The sequence below is a fragment of the Engystomops pustulosus genome, chromosome 3 (assembly GCF_040894005.1).
Source record: "Engystomops pustulosus chromosome 3, aEngPut4.maternal, whole genome shotgun sequence".
NCBI classification, from domain to species: Eukaryota; Metazoa; Chordata; class Amphibia; order Anura; family Leptodactylidae; genus Engystomops; species Engystomops pustulosus.
The window spans coordinates 184,812,815-184,836,619 of record NC_092413.1 but is presented as its reverse complement, the minus strand read 5'-3'; the positions used below and the strand labels follow the sequence as shown (position 1 = coordinate 184,836,619).

Below are 23,805 nucleotides of genomic sequence, written 5' to 3'. Positions count from 1 at the left end.
GCTACAGCCCTTCAGGGGTTACTCAGCATCTTCGCTGGGTTCCACAGGGACAGGATCCAGAGTCAATAAGGAATCCTGTGCTTCCTCAGCGGGAGTAGGTGCCGGCTGGGGACACCCGGTGACAGTAGTGGGTACTGCAGGTGCAGCAACATCCTCCGGACCTTCAGGGGGAGGAGCACTGTCGCCCGGGGTGTCGGCTGTTCCAGCCGGGGCTCAACTGAGCCAGGGACCACAGAGGGGTCCATGAAGACATAAATGGGAACCTGCGGCAGCGCCGCGGCTCCTTCCGGCTCCGGTTCTTCTGGGGCCGGGTCATCACCCCACTGGTAGGTGACAACTGGAGAAGAGGGCCTAGTGGAAGCCTCCGGACAAGGCTCACCAGCCGGGATGTCCTCACCCACGGAGGAGCCGCGGGACCTGACAATGCTCCCAGCAGGGGAACCGATGGGGGTGGCGCCCTGTATCATGCCCGGCCCATGGATGGCAATGGGACCCGTACTCACGATTACCGTGGATGGGGCATTCACATGGGTCACCGCCCGGGGACTCGCAGCCGAGGAAGAGGAGGTGTTCGGGGACTCCGGCCACTCGTCGTCCTCATACCAGTCATCCTGCGGGTAGTAGCGGTCCTCATCGGAGTCGGGGATCCGGATCACACCAGCCGCCCAGGGTCCACGCGGTCCTTCCTGCAGGGAGAACTCTATGCACTCGCCTGGCTTGAGGTTGTGCTGGCTCTCCGGCAGATCAGGCCTCTTGACGGACCGGCGGGGTATAAATACTTCCCGTCCGGTATAGTCCTGGGTAGCGAAGCCATAGCCCTTCCGCTTGTCGAAGAACCTGACCATGCCGGTGGTGCGGTTCTTCTCGACCCAAGCTCCCGCTGTGGATCTGCCGGCCATATACCGCTGGGCCTCCTTCTCTCGGCGTCGCTGCTCCGAGACAGCGTCTCGGAGTCGCCGGCGGGTGGCCTCACCTCGGCCTCGAGGCTGCGGAGGTTCTGGTGCTGGGGCTCGAGGCTCCGGTTCAGGTTCGGATCTCCGTGGGCGACAGGTAGGTGCCGGAACAGGAGCAGGAACCACCGGAGGGTCAGGAACCACCATAGCGGGGCTAGCAGGCCGCGTAGCCGGAGGGGTAGGCCTCGGAGCAGGTGGGACGGCCATACCAGGCCCAGGCGTTGGCTCCGCCGGAGTCGGGGCCTCTCCACGTGGCGCCTCCACGTGGGCCCGCGCTACCGGAATGGCAGCCGGGATAGGGACGAGGATCCGCCCGGGTGGAATCGGGTACTGCGTCACCGTGTGGTAGCAGGTCCGGGTGACGAAAGCCCGAGTAATTCCTCGGTGCAGCCGATGTCCCGCGGAAGGTCTTCGGACGGGCTGCGCGGAGACTACCACCATCGTCTCTAGGACTTCATAAAACTCAGGACGCTCCACAGGAGGGAAGAGCGGAGGACCCCACATGATGTAGTCCTCACAGCTCAACATCCACTTGAGGTCTGGCGCTTCTCTGAGGCAGGGCAGGACGTCCGCCTCGGGCCAGGGGGTGGAGTCTGAGTCCTTCCCGCCAAGAGCTGTGGCGGGCTCTAATTTTTCCTGCGCCACAGGAGGCGGGGTTCGCGCCATTCGCGCGTGGGTGGAGCTTGGTGTGTCATCTGGATTTCCCGCCAGTGAAGGTTTTGGCGGGCTGGAATTATTTGCTGCGCCACAGTTTCTGAGGTAAAAATCTTCAGGCGCGGCAGCGCCGGCTGTAGCAGAGCTGGTACAGTTCTTGCCAGGATTAACCTCTGGAGTGTTGGAGCGACGCTCGGCAGCACGTGGCAGCAGTATAACGCAGTGCAGTCCAGAAACACACAAGTCCTTGGGCCTAAACCCGGATGGCAGCAGGGTTAGGCAGCACAGTCTTTTTAATAAAGGAAAGTCTTTAATGCCGTAATAAGGCACAGAAGTCTATATCCTGTTCGTGACGCCACTTGCAACATCCCCCCACCGGGGCCTAGCCCTTGAGGTGAGGCCTGGAGACAGCCGGGGCCCGCGGTACCGGAGTGGCTGGCGGTTGCGGCCTAAGCACGCTATTGTCACGGTGCTTGGTACGGGGAACCGGAGGGCTGTCCTACAGCCTGGCAGGTCTCCAGCAGGGTGGTGTTGGCAAGAAAATGATGAGGGAGCGGCCGCTATAGCGGATCTCCCTGGGGCAACCCCTTAATGTCCCGAGTGTGAGTCTCTGGGTGATGGACGGGGTGCCGGTGATGAAGGCAGCCGTATTAGCAGGGACCAGACGGAGGCAGAAGTTGAAGCAAACAACTTACAGTTTATTGCAACCGGCAGGAACTGCAGAAAACGTGCCTTTAACAGGTAGATGGAGTGCCGAGATGTGAGTTGGAGGGAGCCTCAGGAGATAGTTCACCAGCCTGGATGGTAGAGGGCAGGCTGGGTGGCAGCTGTGTCCTTATAGGAAGCTTCAGCTTGTCCTGTAGAGCTTCAGGTATCACCCTCGAAGGTAGGAATGATACCCCTTTCCTCACTACACTACTCTAGTCTAATAGCTCCACTCTTCAGAGGCAGGGGCTAGGCTCTTCCTGCTCTGGTATGGGCTAGACAGAGATTTACTCACTCACTCACTACATAGACTGAGAGACTTCTCTCAGTCTAACTCTCTAAGAGTGCTCCAGAACATTCCTGGGCCAGAGGTTTTATTACCTCCCTTTGGTCAGGTGGTGGCTGCTCCTCCAATCACATCTCAGCTACAGAGCACAGGATGTAACACATATCATTGGATAACATAATTACATCACAAATTAACATCTGCCTTGCCAGGCAGGATTAACCACTGCAATTTCCCCTTGATCCTATAAGGACCATGTAGTGTAATGTGGTGTTACCTACAGGTGGGACGTATTCGCAAGCACTACCTCGCCATTGCATCGGCGAGGGTGTTGCATATGATACAAGGATTCCCTCAAGAGTCCCACCCTCGGCACTGTAGGTGGTCCTTCAAACAGCACTAAAGTAATTCAGTCTACACTTCTGTGTCACGTCAAATTTAGTGTAGCGGGAGGGAAAGAACGCAAGACCAAAGCCTGAGAAGAGGAATATTTCTCTCATAGGATATAGTATAACGTTTCTTGTAGTTTGATGATAAGTTACTGACCTCTTAAAAAGGACTTTTATGAGCAGAACCCCCAAACTGACTGATCATGACTGTACAATCACTGTGATCTCTATGTTATCCTCTATGTTTTGGTTTATTATCATGTACTGTACAAGTTTCCTTACAATGTGTCAGACCCCTTTAAGTGATGGTCAGCACAGGGATCCTTACCCATATCCAATAACCTGATGGTCTCTGTAGTCTATCACTATACTATTTCTTACAATCTTATTGGTGTCAAACACAGAATTTAACAGAAGAAATTGACAAATAAATATCTTATACCAGAATATTAGCTTCCATCGAGCTGCACAGGAAGCATGTGACACAATTATCAATCTCAATTATCTCAGTGTAAAGTTTTGTCTTGATAAAAAGCCTGGTGCACTGTTCTGTGAGATCTCTTCAATGTACTGCTGCACAGTTCCTTCCCTCTGCTGTCAGTCACGGCTGTAGTTGCTTCTGTTTGAATACTACAGCAGATATTGGAGGTGCTGTGCTGTGTTCAGTGAATAGATCTCAATTACCACTGCACATAAGTGCACCAAGTCCAGCTACAATTCTGAAATATAAATGTATCATTCACAGTCCTGCTGCTACTAACAACATAGACAGATATATGATAAAACAGGGACGCTTACTCATAGATGCAGGCATTGTGACTGGTTATCTTTTTATATCTGTAATCCATGACCTCCTTCTTTCTAAAAAGAACTTTTAAAATTATTTTAATGATGCAGAAAAAAGACTACAGTGGCGCTTCCCAGAGCACCTGCATGCTGCAGATTGATTCACAGGCTGTTACACTCACCCTCCCTTCTGCTCCTGCCCCCCCCCTCCCTTCCTTCTAAAATCAACATGTTCCAGGAGATCTCATTGTTTGGCAAGACATGCTTTGCTCATTGTAACAGTCTGTAAAGCTATAGCGCTGAGGTCTCTGCGTAAACCCCCCAGAGCCATTCAGGTTCATTAGCATAATTGTTAAAGATGATTTTAGAAGGAAGGAGGACAAGGATAACAGATATAAGAAGATTACCACAGTCACAGTGCCTGGATCTATGAGTAAGTGTCCCGGGTTTATCATGATGCATGTAAATGGTAGATTTCCTTTAATAGCAAAAGTATTTGTCTTCTTTTTCCTTACTGTGATGTGATTTTTGGTGTGTGAACATACCCATAAAACGCAGTGCTACTTCCCCTTTTTTAACAGTGCTGTATAATTTGGCAAATTTTCAGAGCCTAGAAAAGTTGCATGATATATTGTAAATGGAAAGCCTGGGGCAGAAGTATATGTATTGAAGGACATGTATACAAATGGATGTCACAAGCATTTTTACTAATACGCTATAGCATCAGGGACCACAGGGATGTAAGTAGAATGCAAACACCCAGCTTTCCTTTAATATATTACCTAAAAATGATTACAAGCAGTCCCCGAGTTATGTACAAGATAGGTTCTTTATATTTGAACTTAAGTTGAATTTGTATGTAAGTCGGAACAAGTATATTTCATAATAATAACTTTTTTGTCCCTGTGACAATTGGATTTTCAAAATGTTGCTGTCATGGGAACAAGGATTATCAATAAAGCTTCATTACAGACGCCTTATAGCTGATCACTGCATCCTGGGACTATAGTAACATCCAGAGACTTCACCAGAGGTCACAGGGGGCAGTCTGTAACTAGGGGTCGTCTGTAAGTCGGAGACCACCTGTATATTGAATTGCACATAACAAAACTACCATTTTTAAATTCCCCCATAGCATTTTTCGGTATGTTTGTTTTTATGTATTTATGTATGTTCAGGCAGTTTGTTCTTAAGTTGAATTTGTACGTAAGTTGGAACTGTATATTTTATAATTGTAGGGGTCGTATGTAAGTCGGGTGTTCTTAAGTTGGGGACTGCCTGTATGTATGTTTTTACCTGTCCTATTTTTCTAAATGCGGCTACTATAAATCCAAGGACATCCTGCAAAATGCGCTCCATTCATATGTATAGGCAGATTTCATTGTAGCAGGAATTTTTGCAACCAATCTGCGTGTGCGTGTGTGAATAGGGCACTTAAAGTGTCGCACTATGTATCAAATTCTATACACGACATGCCCAGTAGTAAGTGATAGGTAGGTATTTTATATGTAGAAAAAAGGGCATTGATACAAGAATGAAAGCAATAAGCATCATATGACTTACAGCACACAGAGGGCATATGCCCCGCACACTGATTCGCTATCTCGTACAAGGAAACTGCCATCCTTGCCAGCCTGTGACAGCAGGTCTTCAGCTTTGGAGCGAGTGATGTTCCCATGGTACCAGCAGAAAGACATCTCAGGAAGTGTCAGTGCAGTATTTCCAGGGGCCCCCCTCTGCTTGTCCTCCCTGCAGACCCTACAGCAACACCAATGCTGCACTTGTTCTCCAGCCCTAATGTCCTCCCTAAGTTCTCTTGTTCTCTGTGTTACATTGTTTCCTGTTTTAAATACAGAGATGCAAAGGAAACAGTAACATAGGCACTTCCTTATTGTAACCACAGCTAAGGGAGGGGGTGGTGAAAACGCATGACAAGTTTCTGCTGTAGTACCAGGCAGCTGTATTTTACTAGTAGCAATTATATCACATGTGAAGGTCTGAGCTAAAGTCGTCACCAAAAAACAGTAGACAAAACCATATTACTGTCATATTACAATTTATAGACACCCAGGACTGTATTGTATAGAACAGTGGTGGCGAACCTATGGCACTCAGAGCCCTTTCTGTGGACACCTGGCCCATCGCCCCAGCACACCAGACAGGACTCAAAGAATCTTCCTGCAGTTCCAAGCAACTTAAAAGTCATATATTAAAGTGATACTTACTTCGCTACTTGGGACTGTAGGAAGGGGGAGAATGAGTAGACAAATTATCCGAATTATCTTTGGAGAACCTTCTGCTGGCTCCACGATTCAGAGGGACACTGGAAAGAATCTAAAATGAGGCAAATTTTCCATCTTGTCCTCAGGAGGCCAATATGATCGAAAGTTGTTAAAGAACAGGGAGCAATAAGTTTTAATTTTTGGTTTCTGCTTTAATTTTTGGTTGGCACCTCACGATAAATAAGGGGGGTTTTGGGTTGCAGTTTGGGCACTCGGCCGCTAAAAGGTTTACCATCACTGGTATAGAACATTTATGACTCATTCACACAATGCAGATGTGGTCAGTGTCTTTCATCAATATTTGTAAGGTCAGGAGTGGATAATAATCATAGTGAAAAGCATAGGCATATTTACCGTACACCTAGGAACTGACAGCAGATATGAGCGATTATGTAGAACTACTAATCCCACAGTTTGGTGCAAAGTTTGCTTCCGCGTAATTCGAGTATAATCGCTGCTGTTGTGTCGTAGATTTCATCCAATGCATTGTAAATAAATGAAACACAAAATCATAGTTTATACCAGTTACAATGATTTATTGTTTTATTGCACAGCACATTAATCGTTTTTAGTAAAATCTTTGTCCACTTTGTCGATATAATAAAATGCAAAACATAACTTTTACAAAACAGCACGGTATTTTTTTCAGCATAACTGTACCCTACATCTGTACCCCATCTTTATAAAACATAATTAGATGGGGAACTGTATAGAAAAAAATTAATTAGCGGGCACTGTATGTAATATGATTTGCAGGGTAGCACTGTACATAAGTAATGTAAGTAATTTACTACTGGTTATGTATGTAACATTCTGAATCATTCTGAAATAAAATATAATTACCATATATACTCGAGTGTAAGCCGACACGGGTATAAGCCAAGGCACCTAATTTTAACACAAAAAAACTAGGAAAACCTATTGAGTCAAGTATAAGCCAAGGGTGGGAAATGCATTGGTCACAGCCTCCAGTCAGTATAAAACTGACCAGTCCATATCCCCCAGTATATAGCTAGCCAGCCCCTGCCCCCCCAGAATATAGCCTGCCAGCAGCCAGCCCCTGCAGTATATAGCCAGCCAGCCCCCCAGTATATAGTCTGACAGCCCCTGCAGTATATAGCCAGCCAGCCCCCCCAGTATATAGCCTTACAGCCCCTGCAGTATATAGCCTTACAGCCCCTGCAGTATATAGCCTGACAGCCCCTGCAGTATATAGCCAGCAGCCAGCCCCCCCCCCCCCAGTATATAGCCTGGCAGCCCTTGCAGTATATAGCCAGAAGTATATACTGGCCAGCCCCTGCTCCAAGTATGCCAAGCTTTTAATAAAAAATATAAACACAGTACTCATCTTTTCGGCGCCCCCCGCAGGTCCTCTTCTTGCTTCGGAAACTCCTTTGCCTCTTCTTGTCCTCTTTGGGTCGTTTGGCTCCTCTTCGGCTCCTCGCACATGTCAGGCGCACAGCCGCTTGCCAACATCATTGTTTGGGAGCCGCCGGAATGGCGAGGGGACCCGAAGAGGAGCCAAACGACCTAAAGAGGACAAGAAGAGGAGTGAGAAGAGGCACCTGAGAATTGAAAGCAAAAAGAGGACCAGCGGGGGGTGTTGAAAGTTGAGTAATGTGTTAATTATGTTTATTGACTTGAGTATAAGCCAAGGGAACCTGTCAGCAGAAATTGACCTAATAATTCACTAACAGTATGTTGTAAAGCAACTTAACACCCTGCAGATCATGTTTCTTTCATATCCCAGTGTAGTGGCATCATCTAGAAAATCAATTTTGATATGAAATGTAAAATGGTGATTTAAAGTCATGGAGGCAGAGAGCTCAGTGCTGAAGTCAAGCTCTCCCTGACTCTTTATGCTTAATTTGCTCTAATTGACTTGCCTGAGTCTAGAGCTATCAGCAGCTGGCTCACAGGACATCTACCTCATGATGTCAATCACAGCACAGGGGGTGTTCAATGGCAGAGAGAGCCTGACTCTAATGCTGAGCTCTCTGCCTCTCTGACTTTATACAACAAATTTACATGTCACTTCAAAGCTTACTTTCTGGATGATGCTCGCATACTGGGTCATGAAAGAAAGACCATCTGGAAGGTGTTAAGCTGCCTGACATCAAACTAGTATTATATTAGTAGGTCAAATTCTGCTGACAGGTTCCCTTTAAATCAGGGGGACGTTGTAAATGATTTGTTTTGGTAATGTATCTATAGTATTCTTAATAATTTAGTGGGTCAACTATAATCTGTATTCAGGTGCTATAGTGTAGACTTGTATGTTAGACATAGAAAGCAGAAGAATAGTAAACACATCAGGCAATACCTTTTGATATATTTGATGTTAGGCTTTTAAGAAAACTAGTTCTCTAACATTCCCCACAAAGATGGAATAGCAGCATGTCGGGCACACAAGGAGAAACATAGCCTACCAGCAAACTGATACAATTTGTGCTCACCCATTACTATTTCTCATTTGGAGAGGATCTGTGCCTACAGTGTATGGGAACATCGATGGGTTTGACGTGTGCACCACAGTGTGCCAATCTTTTTATGGCTGAACTGGAAGGTGCTTACTTATGTACATGCAAAACCCATGATCTACCTCCGTTATATTGGTGACATTTTGGTGATCTGGACTGCAGGGGAGGAGGCCCTGCCTCAATTCTTTGAAGGTTACAAAAACTTTCACCCCACCACACATCTCAATTTAAGCTATTCAAACAAGGAGATACACTTTCTGGATGCCACCATACACATTAAAGACAGCCGCTTAACCAGAACAATATACTACAAACCAACAGACAGAACGACCTACCTGAGAAATAACAGCTTCCACCCCAAACACACAAGACAATCCATCATATATAGCCAGGCTATACATGACTGGGGGACGCTAACACTGTCGCTTGGGTTCCCAACTAGCTAAACCCAAAAGAAGACACCAATTTAAGTGGGAAAGGCCACAGCGGCCTATGTTTATTTAACAATTTTAACACACGAAAAGGAAGGGTCCTCGAAGGCTTTCTTTCTCTCTCTTAATCCGAAGTCTCCACTTGCCCACGGCCGTTTGACACCGAGCCTGTGGGCAACCGTTTGGAGACCTACCCCATCCTGGGGGCCCTAGGCCCACAGGAATTTTCCGTATCCTGCTGGTTGAGTTACCGCAGCTCAACTCCCGACTATGTTTCAGTAACTTGACCCTACAATTACGTTACCTAATCGTAAGGTTAAGCCTATGAGAGCCCCCCCCCCCTACCTTATGCATACATAAAAACAGCAATTCCAAAAGGGGTGGGTGGGTGGACAACCTTTCCTGTCAGCTTTCTCTGGTAAATGGTGATGTGCATATGTCTGTGTTTATACTTTAAAGGAAACCTACCACTTGAAGTGGCAGGTTTCAGAAGAAAACACCGAGCACCAGCTCAGGCTGAGCTGGTGCCGGTGCTTATTTTTGTTAGTGTTTCAAACCGCGGTATCGCGGTTTAAAACACTTTTTAAACTGTATAGCCGGCGCAGGGAGGTACGCGCTCGGCGCTTCCCATGCGCGCGGCTCTCCTTCACTTCCTATGTAGCCGCGTGCACGGTCCTGCGCATGGTAAGCGCCGAGCGCGTACCTCCCTGCACCGGCTATACAGTTTAAAAAGTGTTTTAAACCGCGATACCGCGGTTTAAAACACTAACAAAAATAAGCTCCGGCACCAGCTCACCCTGAGCTGGTGCTCGGTGTTTTCTTCTGAAACCTGCCACTTCAAGTGGTAGGTTTCCTTTAAACCCACTGTTCCTCCCCTCGGCACTCAGTACTCTGATGCTGTAATGTAAACAACCCCCTCCCTGTTGACCCTTACCCCAGCTTGACTATTGCCCCAGTCATGTGCCTTCCTCTATTAAGCTAAAGCTATATTCCGTAGCTTACTCTACAACCGTATCTGCTCAGACAAGACAGCCCTGAAACAACACCTCCCGGAGCTTAGATCTAAATTTCTCCAGTGACTGAAGACCAAATAAGCGAAACAGCAGCCATCAGAGACCGCTAACTCACATGTAGAGAGCCCCAACAGGAGGCCAGAGTACCCCTACAGTAGTAGTCCACAAAACCGACCACTGGAGATCCTACTTCGTATTTCCAGCGACCTGTTCTTCATAAATATACAAGAAATATTCCCAGTCCTCCCTCTCCTTTTCCTTTTGGCAATCACCAAACCGGAAACAACTTGATGCCCCAATTAAAAAAAGACACCTCACCCTGCCTGCAAAACGTGTTGTCACATTTACACAGGTGACCATGTACCTGTACCACAATCACAACAGGTACATAAGATCAAGAGGACATTTTCCTGCAGGTCTTCCAATGTGGAGCAACCTACATAACTTTACTGTACGGGGCTCTTCTTGATGATTCTAGTAATTTTAAATAGTTCACTGTGTGCTCTTAATGAGTGTTACTTTTAATAGCTACTGATTAAAAGTTAATTTGTAATAGTGTAATGATATGGGTAATTATTGACTGTTTATACAGTAATTTGTTGTCTATTATTATTGTTGCCATTTTTAATTGGAGTTGGGTGCCTTTTTATGATGTGCCTGGCAATTTTAGTGGACATGATAAAGAAAGTTAATAGGATCCGGTCATCTTATATCATGAGTTAGCACTCATTTTACTTGTGTAAAAGAACATTTTATATGTAATATGTAAAGGGGATCATTTTAAAGTTTCAAGGGTTTTTCAATTACTTCAAACCTCTGTTCGCCTTCAAGGTTTCTGGACAATGAAAAAAATAGTTATACAGTATGTAGAACTATTCCAGAATATAAAGACAAATGAACCTGCAACTACTACTTCTGAAGGTTTACACTGTAAACTATAAATCCGGACCTTTTTCTGTAGTATGTGGCACCAAGACAGTAGCAGCAGATCATTTAGGTCCAGTATGTTTCTAGGTGGGGCCTCCACGGACTTGTTTTTCTGGTTTGATGTCTTGACCTCTATAATCCTTAGATGACATTTTATACTCTCCGTCAGTTTATTCCTGAATAGTTTTTGTGTTTTTAGTCTTGGAAGAAAAATTGTTCTTAAAGAGGCTACTTATCTGGAAATACCATTACCAGGAAGGGTAATGGCATAAATGGGGTTTATTGTATGAACGTTTTCTGGTGGAGAGGGCATAAGAAATGTCATACACGAGGAAAAAACTCCAGCACATCTATGGGAATCCCTATAAAATAGTAGCTTTATTTCATCCACATAAAAATCCAGGCATCACGATTATGGACACAGCAAAAAAAACAATGGGGGTCATTTACTAAGGGCCCGATTCGCGTTTTCCCGATGTGTTACCCGAATATTTCCGATTTGCGCCGATTTCCCCTTAATTGCCCCGGGATTTTGGCACACGAGATCGGATTGTGGCGCATCGGTGCTGGCATGCACGTGACGGAAATCGGGGGGCGCGGCCGAACGAAAACCCGACGGATTCAGAAAAACCGCCGCATTTAAAAAAAAAATCTGTTGCGGAGCTTGCACTTACCTTCACTCAGCCCGGCCCGGTGAACTCCAGCACGTTCCGATGCTTTTCAGCACAGCAGCGCCACCTGGTGGACGGCGGAGGAACTACCTTAATAAATCCCGGCCGGACCCGAATCCAGCGCAGAGAACGCGCCGCTGGATCGCGAATGGACCAGCTAAGTAAATCTGCCCCAATGTGTTTCGTCCTATCGGACTTAGTCATGGTTTAGTCAGATACGCGTCAGTTTTTTGCTGTGTTCGTGATGCCTGGATTTTTATGTGGATGAGATAAAGCTACTATTTTATACGGATTCCCATCGACGTGCTGGAGTTTTTTCTTTGTGTATGCTGTTGAACCGATGGACTTCGGATTACTTCTCCGTGCACTGGTAAACCAAGAGCTTTGTGGGTGAGCTGGATGCTATTTGTTTTGTGGCATAATAAATGTGGGCCATAATGATTGGGTTAACATTATGCCAGTCAAATATAGTGTTGACAGTGGTCTACTGTGAATCTGTGCCTATGAATCCCTCTTTTGGTGAATTGATTCCACACACCGTATATACTCAAGTATAACCCGACCTGAGTATAAGCCGAGACCCCTAATTTTACCACCAAAAACTGGGAAAACCAATTGACTCAAGTATAAGCTGAGGGTGTAGTATACAGCTAGCCAGCCCCCATGTAGTATATAGTCAGCCAGCCCCCATGTAGTATACTGTCAGCCAGCCCCTGTAGTATACAGTTAGCCAGCCCCCTGTAGTATACAGCCAGGCCCCAAGTAGTATACAGCCAGCCCCAAGTAGTATACAGCCTGACCCAAGTAGTATACAGCCTGCCTCATGTAGTATACAGCCAGCCCCTATGTAGTATACAGCCAGACCATATAATATACAGACAGCCTCCATGTAGCATACAGCCAGCCCCCATGTAGTATACAGCCAGCCCCCATGTAGTATACAGCCAGCCCCCTGCCAAAAAAAATAAAAAAACTTAATACTCACCCTCCAGTGTCCGGATCGTTGGCACGGTCCCGATGCTCAGCGCGAGGCTCCTGATGTTCGGCGCGGGTCCCGGCGGCTCCTCTTCTCTCTTCTTTCACCAGCAGAGTCGCGTCCATGCGATCTACCGACGGGAGCATACTATGATACACCGCCGCATCATAGTGTGCGCCCGGACCCGACTCTGCCGGTGAGAGAAGAGAGAAGAAAAAAGAGAGAAGTGGAGCCGCCGGGACCCGCGCCGAAGATCGGGAGCCTTGCGCTGAAGATCGGGACCAAGGATCCGGACACCAGAGGGTGAGCATTACGTTTTTTATTTTTTACTTGACTCGTGTATATTCAGCTTATACACGAGTATATACGGTAAGTAGCATCTTTCTTTTTTTCTGTGAAGTAAATTTACTCCATCGGACTTCCATATAGATATCTTACAATACATGTGAATGGGGTTGCAGTTCTGACTGTCACATAGGAACATGCTGCTAGTGCTAGTATATCCCTGACATGACCTTATCTATATTTGCATGCTTTGTAGCAGTAGCTAGACAATGCAGGTGAAGATAAGCATACAAATGTTGGGAAGTAAGAGATGTCTTTTGGGTCTTTGTCAATTCACTCCTTTCTGCACTGTGCCATATATGTAAGGCACATAGGTACGGAAGCTTATGAAGAGGGCTCAATGACTGAACCCCCTTTATACAGAGGTGGGGTTTGCTGCATATTGAGGCAAACACCTATTACTAATACCCACGATCAGTGTTAGAGTATTAACTCTTCAAATGCCTACAGAGGCACGTGGGCGCAGCCATCTTTGTCACGATTGTTGCTCACCGAGAAGTCATCAAGCTAGCAAGCCTCTGAGAACAGTAGAACAGGAATAGATGAGCCTCCCTACTGCTTTAAGTAGATGCAGGAAAAGGGCACATTAAATGATAAATCCTGGGGAACTCAGAGGGCACATGATTCTCTCTAGAATTTGTAACTGATACATGATACAGTCCATGTGTGTCCCTGTGGTTATGAGTAAACAACCTGCCTGAGTTTCTGCACAATACTTAACTTAGGTTCCAGTTTTAGGGCAAAATCCAGCAAAAGTTTAACCTGTCTTCCAAACCCACATTGTAACAGATTCTCAATTTTTCCCCCAGTCATTCTGGGCTTCATAGCAATGGCTCAGATACTGACTAGGGGACGGCTAACCCACCAGCAGTATGCTGTCAATCAGCTGAGAAGCTTCTACATGATGTTTCTTTCATGGCCTAGTGTGGTGGCATCATCCAGAAAATAAACTGTGAAGTGAGATGTAAATTGGTTTTGTCAAGTCAAGGAGGCGGAGAGTTTAACACTGAAGTCAAGCTTTCCCTGCCTCAGAAATCCCCCTTCACTGTAATTGATGGTTCTGGGTCCAAGGACATCATCAATCAGATCTCCTGCAGTTCGGCGCATGATGTCAATCACATAGGAGGAGGTGTTCAGAGGCAGGGAGAATTTGATTGCAGTGTTAAACTCTCCACCTCCCTGACTTTATACACACAACTTACATCCCACCTCAAGATTCATTTTCTGGATTTTGCCACCAAACTGGGACATGAAAGAAACATGATCTAGAAGTTGTTCAACTGCATGACAAAATACTGGTAGTGGTTTAATAGGCCAATTTCTAATGACAGGTTCCCTTTAAAAGAGTTATGAGCCCATCCTTTATAATATAATAGACTTATGAAAATTCTGTTCCTCTCTTTAGACAAAGGTTGGAATTTAACCAGAAAAGCTAGCCATACTGACCTGCCCCCATCTCCTGCTGCTTGTATTTGGTTACTACACTGTAGTTATCCATCTGTTGGATCACTGAGCTTCTGATACCAATAAACTGTATTATTTGCCAAGAACAGGCAATATTAAAATGCTAATTCTAATGCTAAATCAGCTGGAATAGAAGTTTATTTTATTGTAGAGGCTTCATGGCCTCTCAGCTAATATTTGTGTGATCCTTAACAGCCCCGTTCAAAGCTAATGACTTGTAAACAGGTCCATGTCTGTTATTTGTAGAAAAATAACAGTGCTACATGTAATGAATTTTGGAGATTTGTGACAGGCAGTGGTGTAACAACAGCCATAGCAGCCCCTACAGGGCTCGTGCTGCACAGGGGCCCGGGATGGATGGCAAAACCAACATCACTTCTTGCCAACAACACAGCAGTAACGAGGCCCCGTCTGCTGTGCTGAACGCAGTGCAACCCACCTGTGCCAGCCGCAGAGTCTCCCACCCACCCTCACATCCATCCCAAACTCATTCCTCCCACATCCTCCCATCCGCCCGCCAGCATGTCCTCCCGCCCACCGGCCAGCATGTCCACCTGCACTTTCCCAGCTCAAAGTACAGTGCCCTGGTGGTGGTGGGGGATCATAAATGTCAGCAATATCCATTATTTGTGTCAGCAATATTTATCCACGGCTTAATTCCTATCTGCAGCAGAAGCTCCATTTGTCGCCATCTCCAGTTCAATGCCCTCTTATATACGAAATCTCGCCTGTTTACCTATAAAAAAATCTCCTCCAAAGACCTGTGAAAATAGGGAGAGAAGAGTAATTTTACTTTACATAAATCATGTTTATAGGCTTCAGGGAGAGCATCACTTCAGATGTCCTTATCTCCAGGTTTGTAGTAAACATGCCTTTGGTCTTTTTTGTTATTCAGCTATATGAATTAAAGATAGAGATGAGGACATATTCGGGCAGCTTTATGTTATTTGTATAAAACACTTGTTAAGCAGTCTAGTAGGTTTTAAAATACTTTAAATTAATCAAATTTCACCAATTTGTCAGCTTACTTCATACCACAAAATGCACCAAAATGTTCACCTAATGTCATATTATTAGCCAAGACTGAACAACAAAGCTGCTTTCACTCTATTAAATGAAATAAGTGATAGGATGGAGGCTAAGCTGCACAGTATAATGCCTACCTTAATAGCTCCCACATTGTATAATGCCTTTTGTTTGTAATATATTTTTTCCTTATATTGGAACTTACTTTTTATTTTTTGAAGTGAAGATGTTTTTGTTACCTATGTTTACCAATCACAAAGCTGTTCTCTGATTGGTTGCTACGGATAACCATGACAGTTAATGCACGTGTTAGGGCTTGTTAGCCAAAGGGGCAATTATTGGACTATATTTCTTGTAGGTGCTTCCCAGGACTGTGATATGCGATGTGTACAGACCCTGTATAGACCCCGATTCTCAAACAAAAGAAGACACAATAAACACTCATAACACTGGGAATAAAGTGGCCAAATATTTATAATCCCAATCCCTTGGCATACCCCTGACTCTTAGAGTCACCCTCCAGCCATCAGGAGAGGAAAAAAACCTGTGGAGGAAACCTCTAGAGAACCATGGCTGAAGAATGGCCCTTCCTCTGAGCTTAAAGGGTTAATGCCAATGAATATTTGTCACCTAATTTCTGGTAGAATAATTTGCTTGATCTGGTGGTGGATGCCCCCTCCCTCCTTGCAGCTCCAGGCCTGAGACAGACAACCCCTTGAAGAGGATGGCGGCGCTATGAGGATGAGACCATTACTGGGCGGATGGGCCGTCCCTGCTAGAAACTCCAAATTACATCAAGGTCAGTGTTTTGTAGGTAATCAAGGTCCTTTGGCACAAAATGACAGCAGATACAACATCTACGTGGTCCTTATGTCATCATAAGTGGGAATTATGACATCAGCACATCTGTGATCACTGAGAGTGTGTCTGACCACTGTCCATGTCATCAATTATGATGTCACATCCAGGGCTCAGAAATGTTAACTCTTTAATTCCCCTATGAATGGGCAATTTGGATTCATACTGTGACAGCAGTTTTGTTCACCTCCTAGAAATCTTCACACGGCTAATAATATGACATTGGGGCACATTTACTTACCCGGTCCAGTCGCGATCCAGCGGCGTGTTCTCCGACGAGGATTCGGGTCTGCCGGGATTCACTAAAGACCATGCCACCGATATCCCTCCAGTGTCGTTGCTGCGCCGAGGTCCGCCAGAGTTCACCTGCTTCTTCCCGGTGCATGTGAGTGCTGATCTTGCGACACAAATTCTTTTTGAAATTCCGCAGTTTTTCCGAATCCGTTGGGTTGTCCGACGTCACGCCCCCGATTTCTGTCGCATGAAAGCCGGCGCCAATACGGCAAAATTGAATCGCATGCGCAAAAATCCCGGGGCAATTCAGCGCAAATCGGAAATCGTCAGGAAACCTGACGAAAGTGCACGATTATGACCCTTAGTAAATGAGCCCCAATGTGTGCAATATTGGTATATTTTGTGTTGTGAACTAAGCCAGCAAATAGGCGTATTGTGATAAATTTGGATTTTTTTTTTAACTAACCATAATTGATATATTATACATATAAAATAAGGCTTTCCTATATGTGACCCCTGCATGTGTCATGTATTATGACTTCACAAACAGGGATTCAGAAGTATTAAAGGAACACTCCAGTCACATCTTATTCATTGGATTATACCTTATGCAGGGCCTGAAAGGAGGATCAGGACTCTAGGTATGAAAATGAGTCCTGCTCCTCCCTTCAGGCCCTGCACCACGAATTACTCTAAGAATGAGATTTGATTGGAGTGTTCCTTTAAAGGAAATCTACCACAAGGATCAGGGATTGTTTTATGAAAAAAGTCTTTAAAAATGATGCAAATATGCCTGAGGGGCTCCAGGTACCATCAACATCTATGGAGCCCATAGCCCTTCAGGCTCATTTGCATAAATTTTAAAGCCTTTAAAAAGAGCTTAAGAAGCCATGAGAAGAGCACATCCTGCCAGTGGGGGCACACGTGTGCCCTACATGTATGTGTGCTTGGTTTACAATAATTCTTTATTTATTTATTTTTAAAATATTTTTAAAATAATAATTCTTTATTTATATAGTGCCTACAGATTACAAAGCGCTGCACAAAGCTTCCCAAATTGGTCCCTGTCCCCAATGGAGCTCACAATCTAAACAACCTAACAGTATGTTTTAGAGTGTGGGAGGAAACCGGAGGACTGGGAGGAAACCCATGCAATCCTTGATCCTCATGGTAGATTTCCTTTAACTCCTTTAGTTCCTCTGTAGTGAGACATATTACCAATTGGCTTGATAATTCGCTAGACTAACGCGAAATGGTCTGTCGCCAGGCCCCGCTCTGCCTCTGTACGCACCTCAATAAAGATTTCTTCGCACTAAACTGGTGAGTGCCGCTGAATTCTATATTTGCTCCACTGTATTTTATGCATATACGGTATGGATACAGTGCCTATGGATGAATAACGTCACCCATATACAGATTCATAGGGAACCTAGTTTTTACTAGAATATATAATATACAGGTGGTCCCCTACTTAAGAACACCTAATTTACAGATGACCCCTAGTTACAAACGGACCACTGGATATTGGTAATTTATTGTACTTTAGCCCTAGGCTACAATAAACCGCTGTAACAGTTATCACAGGTATCTGTTATTAAGATTTAGTGTTAATCCTGGTTCTTATGACAACCCAACATTTTTAAAATTCAAATTTCACAGACACCAAAAAGATTTTGACTGGAGCAACTATTATAAAATATACAGGTCCGACTTACCTACAAATTCAACTTAAGATCACACCTAGAGAATCTTGTACATAACCCATGGACCGCCTCTATACATATATATATTATATATAAAATTAATGTTTTTTCTTTTGTAATAAAATATAATGACGCAGATACATCATTGGTCTAAGTTTGCATGAATAAAGTGGAGCTTTTGTCCGATTCTGTTGAAAACTATGCACATGAAGAGATGTGCTGGTGTGTGCTCCTAGTTTGTGGCATGTTAACATAATTGTGTTACTATAGCATGAAGCAAAGTGCACCAAGAAAAAAATGGTGCAACTGTGTCACATCCTAAAAACATATCTAATTAACTAAGAGCGAGTGGCACTATTATATAATGTGCCGCAAAGTGTAGATTACAGAGACAAACCCAACTAAAGCAGATTGCACCAGGTTTCATATATCTGGGCCAATGTAATTGAATATGTAGTAAAGCTGCAGATTTATCTGGGTCCTTTTTTAAATGTTGTTGACAAGGCCGCATCATTACAAGAGAGCTCTGAAGCCAGGGTACGGAACTTGACAGCATACTTGTCTACGGATGAGTCCCCTTGGCGTAAGTTCAGCAGTGCTGTTTCAGCTGAGGCGGCTCAAGCGGATTCCTTGAACACGGACCGGCATTCGGCCAGGAATGAAGTATGGGTAGCCATGACTGGATCCCCTCTGTCCCATAGAGGTGTAGCCCAGGCCAGGGCTTCGCTCTATATGCAACGAGCACAGTGTACTGAAACCTCTGCAGAGCTTGGGGTCCCCATCATACTTGTCGGGCATCGAGAGTCTGAGCCTTGGTTCAGCTGCCGGAAGATAAGCCAGGGTAGAGGGAGAAGTTGCAGGAACTGTCGCTGGAGCCTGACGCAGGTGCTGAGTAGCAAGGAGCTGTTGCAGCATGCCGTTGACTTGGCCTGTCAGCTCTCCTTGAGAATCAGTCTGCTGGACGACTATGCTGGTAAGATCACCCAGTATTGGAAGCGGCACCATGGCCGGATGTTACTGTCAGGGCTCGAGGTCAGTGAACCCCCACGCAGGATGGCACTAGACAACACCTGGGACTGGAATCTAAGTGGCACCTGGTCTCCACCAGAGCCCGCCGCAAAACGGGATGGACTTGCTGCGGCAGTGTGCCAACAGGTCGTTCCACAGGTACAGAATCAGGATCCCAGCTCGAGGTCAGAGACAGGCACGTAGTCAGGGCTGACGACAGAGATGCAGGGTCACAGGTCAGGTCCGAGGTCACAACAGGAATACAAGGCAGAGCGGGAACAAGGAAGGAAACAGGAATGAACGCAAGGAAGCTTTCTCTATGGCATATAGCTCAAAGATCCGGCGGGGAGTGATGGGAGCCGCTGGTCTTTATGGTAAACCCGGAAGTGCCAGCGCCAATCGGCAGTGCGCTGGCCCTTCAAATCCTTGCATGTCGGCATGCGTGCTCCCTAGAGAGCGGGTATGTGTGCACGGCCTAACCGGGATGGGAGCGGGAGCATGGAGAGGTGAGTGTGGGCTGGGGGTGCAGCGTCACGGAGAGGGGCACGGGTGTACCCGTGGCAGTTTATCTGTTTTCACTAGTGGAGCTCCAGCAATACATCATTTACAGAACAGTTGTCCTGAAATGGGCAATGCTCATAACCACACCAGGGTCAGCTCCAGGTATCTGTGGGCCCCTTTACAGTGAACTCACGTGGCAGCATTGAACATTCAGAAACTTAAACATTCTCCTGTTCCCTAAAATATTCCCTAGTTTATCACCCCAAACAGCCCCCTCATGGTAATTGTATATAAAGCCGCCCTCACTCACTATGGATTTATTAAATACAGCCTTATGTGGGCCCCCAAGCAGCCCTGGGTCTGAACCACACAGGCATTGGAAACAGGTATTAATACATAATTTTTACAAAAAATTCCCAGTCTACCGTACTTTATGTGCTAGATCTAGGCTGTTATAAAGGCATAAGAACTGTTTGTTACTTGCTACCATGAAAAAAAATATATAAGAGCTAAACCTGATAAATAAAAGCAGTGCTGTAGATAATATTCAGAAGGAGTATTTACACCGCAATGAGAAATATCTGAAAAGGTTAATTACAGTTCTCAGCTATTATGCAAAATTTGGAGGCCTCGTCTTACATGTTCATCACCACGAGGGGGAGCTCTTGTCCAACAGACGTAAAGCTTACATAACTGCTATGAGCCAGTGCTGTATGTGTGGGGTGGAATAGATTCAGCTTCAAAACCAATGCAAATATTATACAAATAGTTCCAAATGTTTTTATGGGCTGACTTATGTTGTGAGTCAGACACTGTATTCAGTAACATGATATATATAATAATATAATATTAATCATATATTATAATATAAATATATAATTATAGTGTTGTCAAAGAGACAATAAAAAGACATAGTAACCCCCTCGAATGAGATATTGTGTTACAATTTTTGAGTCAGCTAATAAATTAAAAAACTACCAAAAAGGTTGTTCAATGGATTTGGCCGTACTCTGCTTGCATAAAGCATAATACAAGCATTTAGTAAAGGAAACCTACCATGAGGAATCTACAATCAGAAGGAGATGTGATGGTAGATTACTCTTCCTGCCTCTGCCATAATCTGTATTTTAATAATCCTGTAAGTTTACTTGTTAAAAGCTCTATTTTAGTATTATGTAAATGAACTGCAGAGGCTACTGGGGCGTGGTTTAGCCTTAACTCTCATTGGCTGGCCAAGCTAGTACATAGCCCATAATACTAAAATAAAGCTTTTTAACAAGTTAGGTTTCAGGATTACTAAATTACAGATTATTATGGCAAAGGCAGGAGGAATCTACCATCAGATCTAGTTCTGATTCATGTAGATTCTTCATGGTAGGTTTCCTTTAATGGCTAACGACTAATTACTATACATATATATATATTTGTACAGTAATTAGAGATACGAAATATGCGAGATATTAACACTACAATGTAAGATGCTATAAATATGTATTCTAGTAATAAAAAACTTTTCATTACTTCTTAATTATGAGTTGTCAGAATGAAAGTCATTGAGCCCCCTAGAGCAGTGGTGGCGAACCTATGGCACGGGTGCCAGAGGCGGCACTCAGAGCCCTTTCTGTGGGCACCCAGGCCATTGCCCCAGGACACCAGACAGGACTCAAAGAATCTTCCTGCAGTTCCAAGCAACTTAAAAGATGCTGCTTTGTCATATATTTAGGTGATACTTACTTCACTACTTGGGAATTTAGGAAGAGGGAGAATGTGTGGACAGGGCTGGATTACCTTTAGAGGACCACCTCCTGGTCCCATGATTCTCTGTGTACAGAGGGACACTGGAAAGAAGCTGAAATGATGCAAATTTTCCATAGGCTAATATGATCGAATGTTGTTGAAGAGCAGGGAGCAATAAGTTACTGTTTTAATTTTTGGTTGGCACCTCGCTATAAATAAGGGGGTTTTGGGTTGCAGTTTGGGCACTCGGCCGCTAAAAGGTTCGCCATCATTGCCCTAGAGGAAGGATTATGAGGATTATTACAGTAACATTTTTCTGAGGACATCCATACATATTGTAGCTTATATTCAGCCCACATGTAGACATATATTGCGATTAGAGATGAACGAGCACTAAAATGCTCGGGTACTCGTTATTCGAGACGAACTTTTCCCGATGCTCGAGTGCTCGTCTCGAATAACGAGCCCCATTGAAGTCAATGGGAGACTCGAGCATTTTTCAAGGGGACCAAGGCTCTGCACAGGGAAGCTTGGCCAAACACCTGGGAACCTCAGAAAAGGATGGAAACACCACGGAAATGGACAGGAAACAGCAGGGGCAGCATGCATGGATGCCTCTGAGGCTGCTTAAATGCACCATTATGCCAAAATTATGGGCAACAGCCCATAATTTTCTAGCCAAGTATGAAAGCACACTACTATGCCAGATGAGATGACGCTGAGTTATGAAAAAATAAACGTAAAATAAAAAGGAAATGGCAGACTGTGCCTAATTGAAATCAAACCCCTAATAAATTTTCCCACTTCGGTCTTTGCGATGGATATGTGCGTCACTAAGCGCAAAACACAGTGGTCGCAAGTCTCACTACAAATTCCTGACAATTGGCTAGTATATGCACTGCAGCAAGGACAGCCACCAGCAGATCAACCAGAAATAAAATATATATGACGCTATTGTAGGCCTAAGTAAGCCGTTTGGATTCTCCTATGGCTATTTTCTAGCCAAGTATGAAAGCACACTGATGAGATGACGCTGAGTTATGAAAAAATAAACGTAAAATAAAAAGTAAATGGCAGACTGTGCCTAATTGAAATCAAACCCCTAATAAATTGTCCCACTTTGGTGTTTGAGGTGGATATGTGTGTCACTAAGAGCTAAACACAACGGTAGCAAGTCCCCCTGCAAATTCCTCACAATATGGTACTAGCTGCAAATAAAAAAAAAAAAAGTATAGCGTTATTGTAGCCCTAAGAAGGGCTGTTGGGTTCTTGTAGAATCACTCCTGCCTAACATTATTCTAATAGAACAGCCTAACGCTTTCCCTGAGCAGCAGCAGCTCTCTCCCTAGCGGCATCCAGACAGAGAATGATCCGAGCAGCGCAGGCAGGGGCTAGTCTATTCCAGGGTCACCTGATCTGGCCAGCCAACCACTGCTATCTACGTGTAAGGGTACCACGTCATGCTGGGTGGAGTGCAGAGTCTCCTGGCTTGTGATTGGCTCTGTTTCTGGCCGCCAAAAAGCAAAACGGCGGGAGCTGCCATTTTCTCGAGCGGGCGAAGTATTCGTCCGAGCAACGAGCAGTTTCGAGTACGCTAATGCTCGATCGAGCATCAAGCTCGGACGAGTATGTTCGCTCATCTCTAATTGCGATGTACGGGCAGCCTCAGGTGTTAAGTTCCTTTTATATGGCCATATAATTAAGGTAATTATCGAAAAATGCTAATATGAGAAGTGGTTGTTACCAATTTTCTTTGAGGGGCATTGTGGCATCTGGACCCAGGAGCATTACAGGGCCTGTAAGGTGTTTTTTCCCATATGAAGAGACCCATACTATATACAACACGTTATAGTTGAAGGTCTGGTACCCATTTCTGGTACAATTCTATTACATTTTCAATACATAAAAGGTGGAAAACTCCTTTAAGCTAAAATTTCTTTATCCCTCTTGTTCTATAGTGTATGCTGTAGATGACTCAGACTTGGATAATCATGCAGGAATAGCACAGAAAGTAAAAGGCACACTGTGTGAACCAGCTGTTTGACAACATAAATGGGAGTTAGAATAAAATATAATAGTTCCCTGGTATATTGTTCTTCACTAAAAGTTAAAAAATAGATTATATAAAAATGTAAAATGCCTGCTCTATAGAAACTAATATTCCAGAATTAAAGGTTTTTTTTCCACCAATCAAGTTAGGCCCTATCCACAGGACAGGGCCTTACTTGCTGAATGGTGGGGGTCTCAGTGATGAGACACCCTAAATCACGAAAACGATCACCTCCGTCGGATCCCTCGTTGCTCCCCGGGGTTAATGGTGCAGACGGCCGTGCATGATCGTTTTGCTCCATGCATCTCGTGGAGATGCATGGAGCA

The 23,805-nt window shown here is 45.0% G+C and overlaps 2 protein-coding genes across 3 annotated transcripts in view; one reads left to right on the top strand and one right to left on the bottom strand.

The window, feature by feature from the left end:
- INPP5D (inositol polyphosphate-5-phosphatase D) overlaps positions 1-5,601 on the bottom strand; it is a 76,589-nt gene extending 70,988 nt beyond the window's left edge. Inside the window, exon 1 of the mRNA XM_072143270.1 lies at positions 5,337-5,601. Within this exon, the coding sequence (XP_071999371.1) occupies positions 5,337-5,470 (134 nt within the window). The 5' untranslated portion in view covers positions 5,471-5,601. The remainder of the gene's footprint in view (positions 1-5,336) is intronic.
- The window catches only part of NGEF (neuronal guanine nucleotide exchange factor), a 158,904-nt gene that overhangs the window by 8,460 nt on the left and 126,639 nt on the right, over positions 1-23,805 (top strand). The gene's annotated exons all lie outside the window — the stretch shown is intronic.